The 13,019-nt window shown below is 38.3% G+C and overlaps 1 protein-coding gene across 2 annotated transcripts in view; it reads right to left on the bottom strand.

Annotated features, from left to right (window-relative positions):
- Nucleotides 1–13,019, bottom strand: part of LOC126269161 (WD repeat-containing protein 11-like) — a 220,153-nt gene that overhangs the window by 117,838 nt on the left and 89,296 nt on the right. For both annotated transcript variants that reach the window (XM_049973970.1, XM_049973972.1), the window contains exons 9-10: nt 11,261–11,395; nt 11,005–11,165 (exon numbers count right to left, since the gene is read on the bottom strand). In XM_049973970.1, the coding sequence (XP_049829927.1) occupies nt 11,005–11,165; nt 11,261–11,395 (296 nt within the window). The remainder of the gene's footprint in view (nt 1–11,004; nt 11,166–11,260; nt 11,396–13,019) is intronic.

Genomic DNA, 13,019 nt, shown 5'->3' with positions numbered 1-13,019 from the left:
ATCAAGAGATTTCAGTAGTACACTCCAGTGATGGTTTGCCACCCATGAGTATAATCTGCTAGCAATGCACAATGACAGTCTCAAAAAACATGTGGCATCACTTTGCCAGATGATGTTTCAGTCTTTGCTGTTTTTGACAAAGCTGCATCCACATTTCCCCTGCGTTCTTTGCTCCTTTGTCTTGATGTCGCAGTGATACACCCAGCACTCACCCGTGGTGATTAGCCAATTGTAGAAGTCACATGGATTTGCCTAATACAGCTGCAGCAGTTCCACTACTGCCTCAGTTCAGTAGGCTTTTTAAATGGGTGTTATCAGGAAACCAGTGGGTGGCAGCCTATGACATGTTCAAAATGTCATGTAAGATGTTAAAAAATGATCCATCATTGATTTCAATTTTTCTGCTATTACCTCAGTTGTGATTCCCTGGTCTTTGAGCATGGGGGCCTTCATAAAGGATTGGTGTGCCACTTAATTCCTCATCATTCAGACTTGTTTCAACTCACTGAGAGAAGGCTCTTTCAGTGAGATGAAAGAAGTCTGTGTCACATGATGGTGCACTGTTATCATACATTTCTACTAACTGTTGCTCTTCAAATGTCGGAAATGAATTACGACACGATACTTTACTTTATCAATGGGCTGCATTGTTTTGTTTTGGGTCCTCTTATGGCATGCTTCGGTACAGTGGCTACAGACATTTACCTCCAAACAAACAAAAAATTACATAACTTTACTTTTCTAGGTGATAGTTAAAGCTTTACAACCAACCCCTCATATTCTGTTAAGGAAAACTATTGGAAGCTGTTGTTCTCTCGTGTGTTGCATATTGAAAACATAGTTCATTTTACTGTCATCTTGGTGTCTCTTCTCACTTGTGATGGGAATTTCTTTTACTGATCACAGCAAACCAACAATCTAATAGTCAGCAAAAATACGAGTATTAATAGTGCTGATCAAATTCTTTGTTCTATGTGACACTCGTATTTTGTTTGACTATGTCCAACACATCGGTAAATCTCACAGATCAACATCTTGTCAGCAGACTTCCCACCTTAAAGCTTGCATGGTATCTACTGCAGCCTTCCTTTAACATAACTAAGGGTTTCACCTGTGAACGGGTTGAATTCCCATTACCCCCCCCCCCCATTTGGTGCATTCACATTAACGTTACCCAAGACAGCATTAATGTTACCCAAGACAGCAAGGTGAAAGGGCATTAAGTCTTCTGCAAATTTTTCAAAAATATGATAATAACAATAATAATAATAATAATAATAATAAAACAGAGATAGTATCGTATGCAAAGTGAATTTTGATGAGGTTACTTCTCATAATCTGAATCCATTTGATTTCTCAAAAGCTGAATGCCTCTGTATTCAATACGCTCTTTAATATCCCAAAAAGTTATCACGTATTTCAACAATGAAATGTCTTGACACCTATCAGCAAAGGTTGTGGTTTTTTCACAAATTGTATAGTACAAATGAATTTCAACACATCTTACAAATCTAGCTACACACACTGAATAGTAGTTCTTCCCAATATTTGGTATATTTCTTGCAAGTTCCCAACTGTTCAGCAAGATTCCGGTTTTTATCGCAGTACCTTCAGAAATGCAGCAACGGCAACAACAACCACAATGTGATAACAATAATTATTATTATAAATCTTGTTAAATTGGTAATGAGGTGGTAACCTGGAAGGTCTCCAGTTTGTGAATCTTTTGGCAGTAGGTATGTTATACTCTGTGCAAGGAAGTGAAATACCTTTCTTGACTTCCACTGGCATCATTCATTTGTTCTTTCAGCTCCTGATATAATTCACTAAAGTTTCAACAGAAATTCTTAGCTTTCTGGTCCTGATGATATGTACTTAGGCCAGGTCTTTAAACATGAATTCATTCAATTGGAATGCCTATGGACATTTACCTTAAATTAATTCACATCCCTTACTTACATTAAGCACTACGAGTTAGAACAGCATTGCATTTTATCAATTTTGGACCTACAATTGTATCCAGAGTTATTTTCAGTTAAGAATAATTTATTTTTATCATACATTTTTATAAATATCACATATAACATCATTTTGGTTAACAGCCAACACAAAAAATCACATGAAAGTATTTAAGTAGATGTTGCGGAAACCAGAGTACTTGAAGTTCAATCTACAAGTTCCGAAATATCATGCACAATTTTAAATGAAGCTATTTGTTACTAAATGTGCAATGCATATATACATTTAAATGATGTTCTGAACTGATTTTATCTGAAAGTATTCTCACTTCAAAAAGAAGGTAAGTGATTGCCTTTCTTCTTCATTAGTACAGCCCAAATGGGGAACTGAGGGCAAACCCAGCATGAACATCTTTCTGAATCTTTTAAAGAAGTTGAAATTATTAAAAAAAAGTTTGTATTAAGAAAACTATAAAGGGCAAGTCAAAAAGGACTTTACAACTTTGGAATGGCACAGAAATTTAGTGAGATAACTTACAGAATTGGTAGATGTCTCATTTTGTAGCAAACAACCTCAAGTTTCACGTAAAACTGTCAAGAGTTCTTTTGGTTTGATGTGACCACCATTTGTGATGCAGCCAACATCCCACCGATAATCAGTTTCTTCTCATACTTGTTGCAGCAAATAGGGCATAACTTGTGCAAAGGCAGTGTAGATTCGATATTTCAGGTCAGCTAAATCGTTTGGTAGGGGAGGAAAAAACACACACACACACACACACACACACACACACACACACACACACACACACTCTGTCTTTAATAAGAAATCCAGTGGTGTCAAGTCTGAGAAGGAGGTGGCCATTCGATTTGCCCTTAGTGGCCGACCCACCTGTGCAGTCGCAAAGCATCGAACGTGCACTGACCAGCACAGCACCACAAAATGGCATCAAGAAGGCTCTGAACGTCACACCAATGGAAAGAGCAAGCAGTGCCACTTCTCCAGGAAAACAGAGTTCAGCGCCCTCTGTCAACGTTGATTTAACCAGCTGCCCACTGTTGGTCGGCCCTAGTTTGGTCGCAGACTTGGAGAGCATCAGTACTGAGTAACATGAAGATGTTACTTAGCCTGCATTCTGAGAGTAATAATAAAGAGTAAAATACTTGTATGTAGGAGGCACAGGAAGCATAGGAATCAAATTAAGTTATGTTTATTTTATTTACAGAAATAAAGTTTTCTATTAATTATAAAGTGTTTTGTACAGATGATTTTGTATTCCTGCCACCGGCCATCGCAACTTCCCACCTTTTACATCTATAGCTATACTCTGCAAACTACTGTGAGGTGCACGGCAGAGGGTATGCCCCATTGTACCAGTTATTAGGGTTTCTTCCTATTCCATTCAAGTATGCAGTGCAGGAAGAATGGTTGATTATCTCTGTGCGTGCAGTAATTATTCTAATTTTATATTAACGATCCCTATGTGAATGACATATAGGAGGTTGTAGTACATTTCTAGAGTAATATTTAAAGCCAGTTCTTGAAAAACTTTGTTAATAGACTTTCTCAGGATAGTTTATGTCTATTTTTAAGAGTCTTCCAATTCAGCTCCTTCAATATCTTTGTGACACTCGCCCATAAACCAAACAAACCTGTAACCATTCTTGCTGTCCTCCTCTGAATATGTTCAACACATGAATTGGTCACATGAGTGATTTGTAAGAAATCTCCTTTGTTGATTAATTGTTCTTCCCCGGTATTCTACCAACATCTGCTTTATCCACGACTGAACCTATGTGATCATTCCATTCTGTATCCCTACAAAGTGTTACACCCATGTATTTGTATGAGCTGGGTGTTTCCATCAGCGAGTCATTGATTTTATAGTCATAGGATACTACTTTTTTTGTTTTGTAAAGTGCAAAATTTTTCATTTCTGAACATTTAAAATATGTTACCAATCTTCGCAACACTTTGAAATCTTATCAAGATCTGATTGAATATGTATGCAGCTTCTTTCAGATAGTACTTCATTACAGATAACTGAACCATCTGCAAATAGCCTGATTTTACTGTTAATACTGTCTGCAAGGTCATTAATGTACAACATGAACAGCAAGAGTCCCAACACATTCCCTTGTGCACTACCGAAGTTACTTCTACATCTGACAGTGACTCTCCATCCAAGATAACATGTTGCATAATTCCCTACATGTTGCATCCTCCCTACCAAAAAGTCCTCAACCCAGACACAAATTTCACTTGATACCCCATATGATCATACTTTTGACAATAAGCATAGGTGTGGTACTGAGTAAAATGCTTTTCAGAAATCAAGAAATACAGTGTGTAACTGACTGCCTTGATCTAAAGCTTTCAGTATGTAATTTGAGAAAAGTGCAAGTTGGGTTCCATGTGATCGACATTTTCGAAATCCATGCTGGTTGGCTTTGAGGAGATCATTCTGTTCAAGATATCTCATTATGTTTGAACTCAGAATATGTTCTACAATTCTACAACAAATCTGCCAAGGATATTAGATGGCAGTTTTGTGGATCACTTCTTCTACCGTTCTTGCAGACAGGTGTGACCCATGCCTTTTTCCAAGAAATGGGCACAGTTTTTGTTTGTGGGGCTTACAGTAGATTACAGTTGGAAGAGGAGCTAACTCAGCCACAAATTCAGTATAGAATCTGACAAGGACTCCATCGGTCCAGGAAGCTTTGCTCAACTTTAATGTTTTCAGCTGTTTCTTATTCCAATTGTTTTTTCAGTGGTACAAGAAATAAATTAAGACAGTGCTCCTGGATTTTCATTTTTAAAGGAACATTTGAAAATGAAGTTGAGCATTTCAGCTTTTGCTTCACTGCCCTCAATCACCAGGAACTGGACACTTACTTTGGTGCAATTAACAACATTTACATGTTGTTGTTGTGGTCTTCAGTCCTGAGACTGGTTTGATGCAGCTCTCCTTGCTACTCTATCCTGTGCAAGCTTCTTCATCTCCCAGAACCCACTGCAACCCACATCCTTCTGAATCAGCTTAGTGTAGTCATCTCTTGGTCTCCCTCTACGCTGCCCTCCAATACTAAATTGGTGATCCCTTGATGCCTCAGAACATGTCCTACCAACCGATCCCTTCTTCTGGTCAAGTTGTGCCACAAACTTCTCTTCTCCCCAATCCTATTCAATACTTCCTCATTAGTTATGTGATCTACCCATCTAATCTTCAGCATTCTTCTGTAGCACCACATTTCGAAAGCTTCTATTCTCTTCTTGTCTAAACTATTTATCGTCCATGTTTCACTTCCATACATGGCTACACTCCATACAAATACTTTCAGAAATGACTTCCTGACACTTAAATCTATACTCGATGTTAACAAATTTCTCTTCTTCAGAAACGTTTTCCTTGCCATTGCCAGGCTACATTTTATATCCTCTCTACTTCGACCATCATCAGTTATTTTCCTCCCCAAATAGCAAAACTCCTTTACTACTTTAAGTGTCTCATTTCCTAATCTAATTCCCTCAGCATCATCCAACTTAATTCAACTACATTACATTATCCTCATTTTGCTTTTGTTGATGTTAATCTTATATCCTCCTTTCAAGACACTGTCCATTCCATTCAACTGCTCTTCCAAGTCCTTTGCTGTCTCTGACAGAATTACAATGTCATCGGCAAACCTCAAAGTTTTTATTTCTTCTCCATGGATTTTAATACCTACTCCAAATTTTTCTTTTGTTTCCTTTACTGCTTGCTCAATATACAGATTGAATAATATTGGGGAGAGGCTACAACCCTGTCTCACTCCTTTCCCAACCACTGCTTCCCTTTCATGCCCCTCGACTTTTATGACTGCCATCTGGTTTCTGTACAAATTGTAAATAGCCTTTTGCTCCCTGTATTTTACCCCTGCCACCTTCAGAATTTGAAAGAGAGTATTCCAGTCAACATTGTCAAAAGCTTTCTCTAAGTCTACAAATGCTAGAAACGTAGGTTTGCCCTTCCTTAATGTAGCTTCTAAGATAAGTCGTAGGGTCAGTATTGCCTCACGTGTTCCAACATTTCTACAGAATCCAAACTGATCATCCCCGAGGTTGGCTTCTACTAGTTTTTCCATTCGTCTGTAAAGAATTCGTGTTAGTATTTTGCAGCTGTGACTTATTAAACTGATAGTTCGGTAATTTTCACATCTGTCAACACCTGCTTTATTTGGGATTGGAATTATTATATTCTTCTTGAAGTCTGAGGGTATTTTGCCCGTCTCATACATCTTGCTCACCAGATGGTAGAGTTTTGTCAGGACTGGCTCTCCCAAGGCCGTCAGTAGTTCCAATGGAATGTTGTCTACTCCGGGGGCCTTGTTTCGACTCAGGTCTTTCAGTGTACATATGACCAGAATTTCTTTGAGTTTTGAGAAATATCATTTGATAAGTTTTGCTATGGTAGTCATTGAAGGCATCACACTTTGCTCTCTTGACAGCCAAATGTGTTTCATTCATTATTTCCATCTATAGCCCTACACTTTTCTTTTACATCAATTATGCAGCAATCTCTGGTTCTTTAGAAGTTTCTTTACAGTGACTGTATATCACAGAGGTTTCCTCCCATTATGAACTGTTCTGCTGGGTACATCCAGTGCGTGGTCAACTATTCTTTTAAATTTGAGCCAGAGTTCTTCTACATGCTCCTGACCTGTGCTCAAAATTTCAAGTTCCTGATTGAGATATGACACTACTGATTCTTTATGTAGTTTACTGAGCATATACATCTTTCTGCTTGTTTTATTTGTCCTTTGTACTTTGGAAATCATTGTTACCACAACCACATCATGGTCAACAACACCAGTTTCGACGTGGACATCCTCAAATAGGTCTTGTCTATTTGCTGCCATAAGATCCAATATATTTCCATCACAAAAGAGGTTCCTAGACATCTGCTCTAGGCAATTTTCAGAGAAAGCATTTTGTAAAGTTTTACAGAGTGTCTTATCATGCCCACCATTAACAAAACTAATTTTTTCCAGTTAATTGTTGGTTGATTAAAGTCTCTACCGATGATTTTTTTCTCTAAAGTTTTCTGTTACATCATGAGATGAGTGTGATGGGTGATAGAAGGATCTAATTATTTTATGGCCATCATCAATACTGAAGAATCTTGCCCAAACAATCTCACATGCAGCCTCAATTTCTACTTCAGTGGATTTGAGTTTGTTGTCTACTGTGGCAAATACACCACCTCCATTTCCAATTTGCCTACTCTTTCAATATACACTTAAATTTTCCTAAAAAATCTCACTGTTATCTATTTCAGGTTTCAACCAGCTTTCTGTACCTAGTATTATGTGAGCTTCACTGCTTTTCAGGAGAGCTCCAAACTATGGCATTTTGTTGCAAATCTGTTAGCAGTTTAGCATCAGGATTTTAATACTCTCACCTATGGGTGGCATTTCTTTTGGTCTTATACTGATACTTCTGGATTTCCTACAGCTATTGTTATCTTTGGAAGGAGGTTCACCTAATCTAAAAAAACTTGTGTGCACCCCACACACAGTCAGCTGCCTAAGTAGCAGCCTCTGATGTGTAATGCACACCTGACCCTTTAATGGGGCCCCTACAGTTTTCAACCTCAGGATACAAACCCAGGAAGTCTTAGCCTAGCATGTAACAGAACTTTCAAAGTCTCTGGTTCAGTCCTTCTATTCGACGGAAAACTGGGCACGATGCTGCAAATTGTGAGCTTCGTTGAAACTCCATGTGCAAAGGTGATCTTCTCAGCCTTCTCTGCCAGTCCCTGGAATGACCCAAGAGTGACCTCAAACCCGAGATGACAGGCAACGTTTGTTCCAACGTGCACCACTCTATGTAGCTGCTTACACCCTGTTCCCTCATTGGCTTCTGGGAGCTCAGAGCCATTTGAACCATTTTTTAATAGGCCCCTAACCTTTTCCGTTTATCTCCTCCTGACACTGTACAAAACAAGTTCCTCCAAATAGAGGTGAAGTGAATTCTACATCTACATCTACATCCATACTCCGCAAGCCACCTGACGGTGTGTGGCGGAGGGTACCCTGAGTACCTCTATCGGTTCTCCCTTCTATTCAAGTCTCGTATTGTACGTGAAAAGAAGGATTGTCGGTATGCTTCTGTGTGGGCTCTAATCTCTCTGATTTTATCCTCATGGTCTCTTCGCAAGATATACGTAGGAGGGAGCAATATACTGCTTGACTCTTCGGTGAAGGTCTTCCACTGGCTCAGTTTCAATTAAAGACAGCACTTCAAACTTGTTGGTTAGGGGGACCTGTACAACACCCTGAGTCCCCCCTGGTCCCCGTCCATCCTGAAGAGGACACCTAGATCTACCATTGACACACCACTCATGGCCAAGTGGATGAGTAATAACAGACACTGTACTTTCTGCAGAGGAGACAGGATCCACAAGAGAGGATATACCTGAGGTACCAGTATCACAGGTACACTACTCTCAGGAGTTCTTCAGACACACCAATTCACAGCAGCTGCCAGTAATCTGACTGTAGTCAGGGTGATATTTAGCTGCTTACAAATGTCAACCAATTCCTCCTATGTTGAAGAACAGCATTCACAGTGGGTTTGCATTTGGCTGGTGCAATGTATTTATAAGGCAGTGAACAAATAACTTTAAATTACACCCACTGATTATCTTTTAACCTGTTGAGCTACAAAATTGCCATTTCCCTATAAGAATTGAAGCAAATACATAAAACGAGATTTTTTTATTAATTCAACACAAAAACCTGGGGTAAAAACTACTAGTTTCCTAAAACGTTTTGAGGTTAATTATAGTTCTAAGCAAAGTTGAAAACAGAATTAATTTATGACACATGCAGATAATATGTTGGGCAACTCCTCTTTGAGGGAAACCTAGATGTAACATAATAAGTTAGAAAATCTGCTAGAGTAACTAAATCACAAACGGTAATTTGCTACAAACTGCTCATAGATTATGCAAAGGACAATGGTATCTTACAAAAATTCCTTTTATGTGTCGTCACTGACTGCACAGTACTCGAAACAACATCTGGTGACAAGGATTCCAGAAGCAATGACACCATTCTAAACCACTCCGTCACAGCTCGTCACATATTTCTCTCCTTTCTTTCAGAGGTGTGTTACTGCTAAATGGGTTCTTTTTTTGCAGAATAGCCACAACACTTTCATTAACTGTGTATATTTACTTTGTTGCAGTGCTCCTCTCATTAAAATGGCCTCTAACCCACCTCCTACGACACCAGTGCCTACACCACCAGCTGTTGCCTGCTTTGATCTAATGCACTTTATTCTGTTTCAGAAAAATCAAATGTCACAGTTGATGATGGCAGTCCAGCAGCTCATTAATGTACAAGCTGCTTCTGCATCAACTCCACAACAGCCAGCCACATCCATGGCACCACTTCCATGCATTCCACTGTTCTGAACTTTCAATGACCACCAAGAGTAGTAGAACGAGTACTAAGCTCAGGTCAATGCTCATTGCACTACATATCAAGTGCAAGGTAGTGTGAAACTTCCTTGTTTCTTGTCAACAGATGACACAGGAGTTTACTGCCTCACTCAGCAGCTTGTTACAACTACTTTCGATTGCGGAAAAAGCCATAGCAGACATACTGTCAGTGAGTCACTGAACTTCAGGGTTTGACATGACAGTGTTGTTTTCAATGTAGCTGTGGACAGTACTATAGTGACACAATGATTGGTGATGCAATTACTTGCAATGTGCCAGACAGCAGGAATCGTGAGCAAATTCACAAACATTCTGATTCTACTTTGAAACAAGTGTTACAAAATACTGAACATCAGGACTCGTGTGATAGCACTATGGAAAACTTTTAGGTAGCTCCTGTTCGCAGTGTAATGCAAAGCGGCAAACGCGAATGTCACACTGTGTTATGATATAGTATTTTAAGTTTAATAATTTCTTTCCTACTTTACATATCTTGAAACTAAAGAAATAAATGTTTACATTATAAAAAATTCAAAATATCTTTGAACAGTAACTCATTCCTGTGCAGGTTGCAAACAAATTCTATTGACAAATTTTTAGTCAGGGATTAGGAATTTACTTAGAGATATGAAGACAGGGACATAACATCTTTATTCGTTTATTATAACTGAATTAAATTTGTCTCACTACTGTGACCGTAGATATACACACAAGGTGTCACTTAGGCACAAATTACACATGAAAATTATCACTGAGAATAAATTTTAATTCCCCTCTTATTCCTTCATTTTCAGGATCACTTTGGGATATACTTTGTGTAACAATAAGGCTGGATGTTATAATCTTGTATTCTGGCCAACTTGGTCAGCGGGTGTGATACTACTGGATTACTATTTCTGGGAGCCACGTGAAGAATCTAGATTAACACATTTGCATGGCTGCATTTGCTATGTTTGTTCCAGCAATTGCTGAAGTTTAATGCCGAAAGTGTTAAACAAGCATGTAAGATAGTCCATGATCCATCACTATGCAGTTGATTGTATTTATGAAAGCCAACATTTAGACTACTTAACTTTATGAATAAATAATTGGTTCCATCTGCCACAGTTCCAGAGTCACTATTGATCTAGCTTTGTAATAAACAAATAAAAAACACAAGTTCCTGGTATAAAATTAATCACCATGTTGTTCTAACAAACCCTGAAGACCATTAAATTCCAGTGCTACATTACAAACTGTAATGTTATTTCTCCTCATTGTAATAAGCTTCTGGCTATTATTGACAACATTTTGGAATCAGTTGGTATTACAATAATTTACCATGACATAAAGAAGAAAGAAGAAACTATACACTGTATCCATAGATCAATACACTATAAAACCTGAGCTACCATAAATAAGAAAATTTGCACAGCTGTATTTAATAACAGGGTCTTGTTACAGTCAAAGAAAATTTGCTGGAATTGATTTTTCTCATTTTATTCTAACACATATTGTTTCATAATATGCACTTCAAAGTAGTCTCATAATTCAGTAGTATATGGATAGAAACATACATTTAAAAGAGGTCCAACAAGTTCCTCTAGTGTCTCCTGACGAGGAGAGAGTTTGGATCTTTTCATTTGTTCTCCTGGGCTGGTATTCAATGGAAATGCAATTTCCCCTGCAGCTACTTGCATTTCCAATAACACCACTTTGCCAGTGCTGATGAACAGTGCTTAGAAAAACCAAAATATATTTATTATGTGACAGAAAGGGAAAACAATTGTTTATTGTGGCAAAAAAATGTACTCCAATGTGCTATCAACTTACCAATTCTTCTTTCACAAACTGGGCTTATCGCCATACCAAGAATTTTTGATCCTTTCGAATGCCTTATGACTTCACTTTGACAACGCTGTTCATAAAACATTTCTAAGAATGGATCAGACGCCAAAGCTCCAGTATCTGAAATTAGTAACATTTTTCAATATAACAACACTGGCATGTTGCTTGATGAATTTAACAGCAATAATTACAGTGATACAGTATCAGCTTAAATACTTAATGGAAGCAAACACAATGAAATACTATGTGAGTGCAATACTCAGCAAAGAGGGAAACTACGCTATAGTCAGGCATGTAGAAATCTGAACTTCATGCTTAACTCCTTCAAGCACAGATTTTTTACACAGCACAGGTAGCAGTGTAAACATTTTTCATATTCTGATTTGCTTGTATTCTAACAGAAGAATAAAATTCCATGCAAATATACTTAAAGCTCTGATTTTTAGATAAATGTCAGAGAATTTTCAACACCTGTAGTTTAATAAATAACCTAGAGCGAGGGAGTCTCTTTCTTGAGTGATCAACAGTAAAGTTCAGTTTTTCATTCATTTACTAACACATTGTGTTCTATTATGAAGGAAGGTCTGCCATGAGGAGTGGCCGTGCGGTTTGAGGCATCATGTCACAGACTGCGTGGACCCTCCTGCCAGAGGTTCGAGTCCTCCCTCGTGTGTGTGTGTGTGTGTGTGTGTGTGTGTGTGTGTGTGTGTGTTTCGTCCTTAGCATAAGTTAGTTTAAGTACTCTGTAAGACTAGGGATTGATGACCTAAGCAGTTTGGTCCTTCAGGAATTCACACACATTTGAACATTTTGAAGGAAGGTCTTCAGGGATGGAGAACAAGTCAAATTACCCATCACAACACACTGCTTTCATTACTTATACTAAGAATCAATTACAACTAGTTCTAATACACTCACGTTGATAATTGTGAGAATTACTTACACATACATACCCATCAAGTGTGTCTTAAAAGCTGTCGTGTGCATTACTCTACTGTTGCAACAGGTATTTACAGTGTTCGATGGTGTCAGCCTAAACAAAAACTGATCATCACGTTTCACACACTGATCAGCATTAATGGAAAACATCAGTTTATTTTGCATTACAATCAAAATTATTTTTGAAGGAAATTTACCTACACATTCAATGACCCAATCCCAAATTAGTCCAGTGTGATATTCAGTTTATTTTTTTATTAAGAGGGCCAGTAAAACACAAAGAATTAACAGTGCTCCAGCAGTATTACATACATCCCCCTCAGCACCAGCTGCCACACAAGTCAGTCTGACAAAAGTCTTGAATATGATAACTGTAGCATGCTGTTTTAGTAATGTGGCTTGCTTTTGATTGCTCAATAACAACAGAACTCTGATGTTTGTTAAACATTCGTTCACTATGTCTCCTTTGTCCAGATTGCCCTTTATAGTGTGGGAGTCCTCGTCACACTGTTTGTATACTACTGCCACACAGTGGCACTACTCAGCTGCTGCTGGAATGCTGGTTATGCTCCTCATTGTGCTGACTGCTAATACTGACTGTTAAACTGTATATGGAACTAGCTTACTTTAGGGTCACTCTACTGAATGGACACACAAAATTCCAGGCTCTCCTAAAAGTTGACACACAAATTTTCTCTGTTGTTTTGGCAGACATTTCAGATTTAATGTGATGCCCAGTATCAATAGAAAAGGTGGTTTCTTCCTCGTTACAGTGGTCCATAATTAATCTAGTGCAATATTCAGT

Source organism: Schistocerca gregaria, chromosome 1 (assembly GCF_023897955.1).
Source record: "Schistocerca gregaria isolate iqSchGreg1 chromosome 1, iqSchGreg1.2, whole genome shotgun sequence".
NCBI classification, from domain to species: domain Eukaryota; kingdom Metazoa; phylum Arthropoda; class Insecta; order Orthoptera; family Acrididae; genus Schistocerca; species Schistocerca gregaria.
Note: the sequence above shows the minus strand (reverse complement) of the source record. Positions and strands in the feature narration are given on the sequence as shown.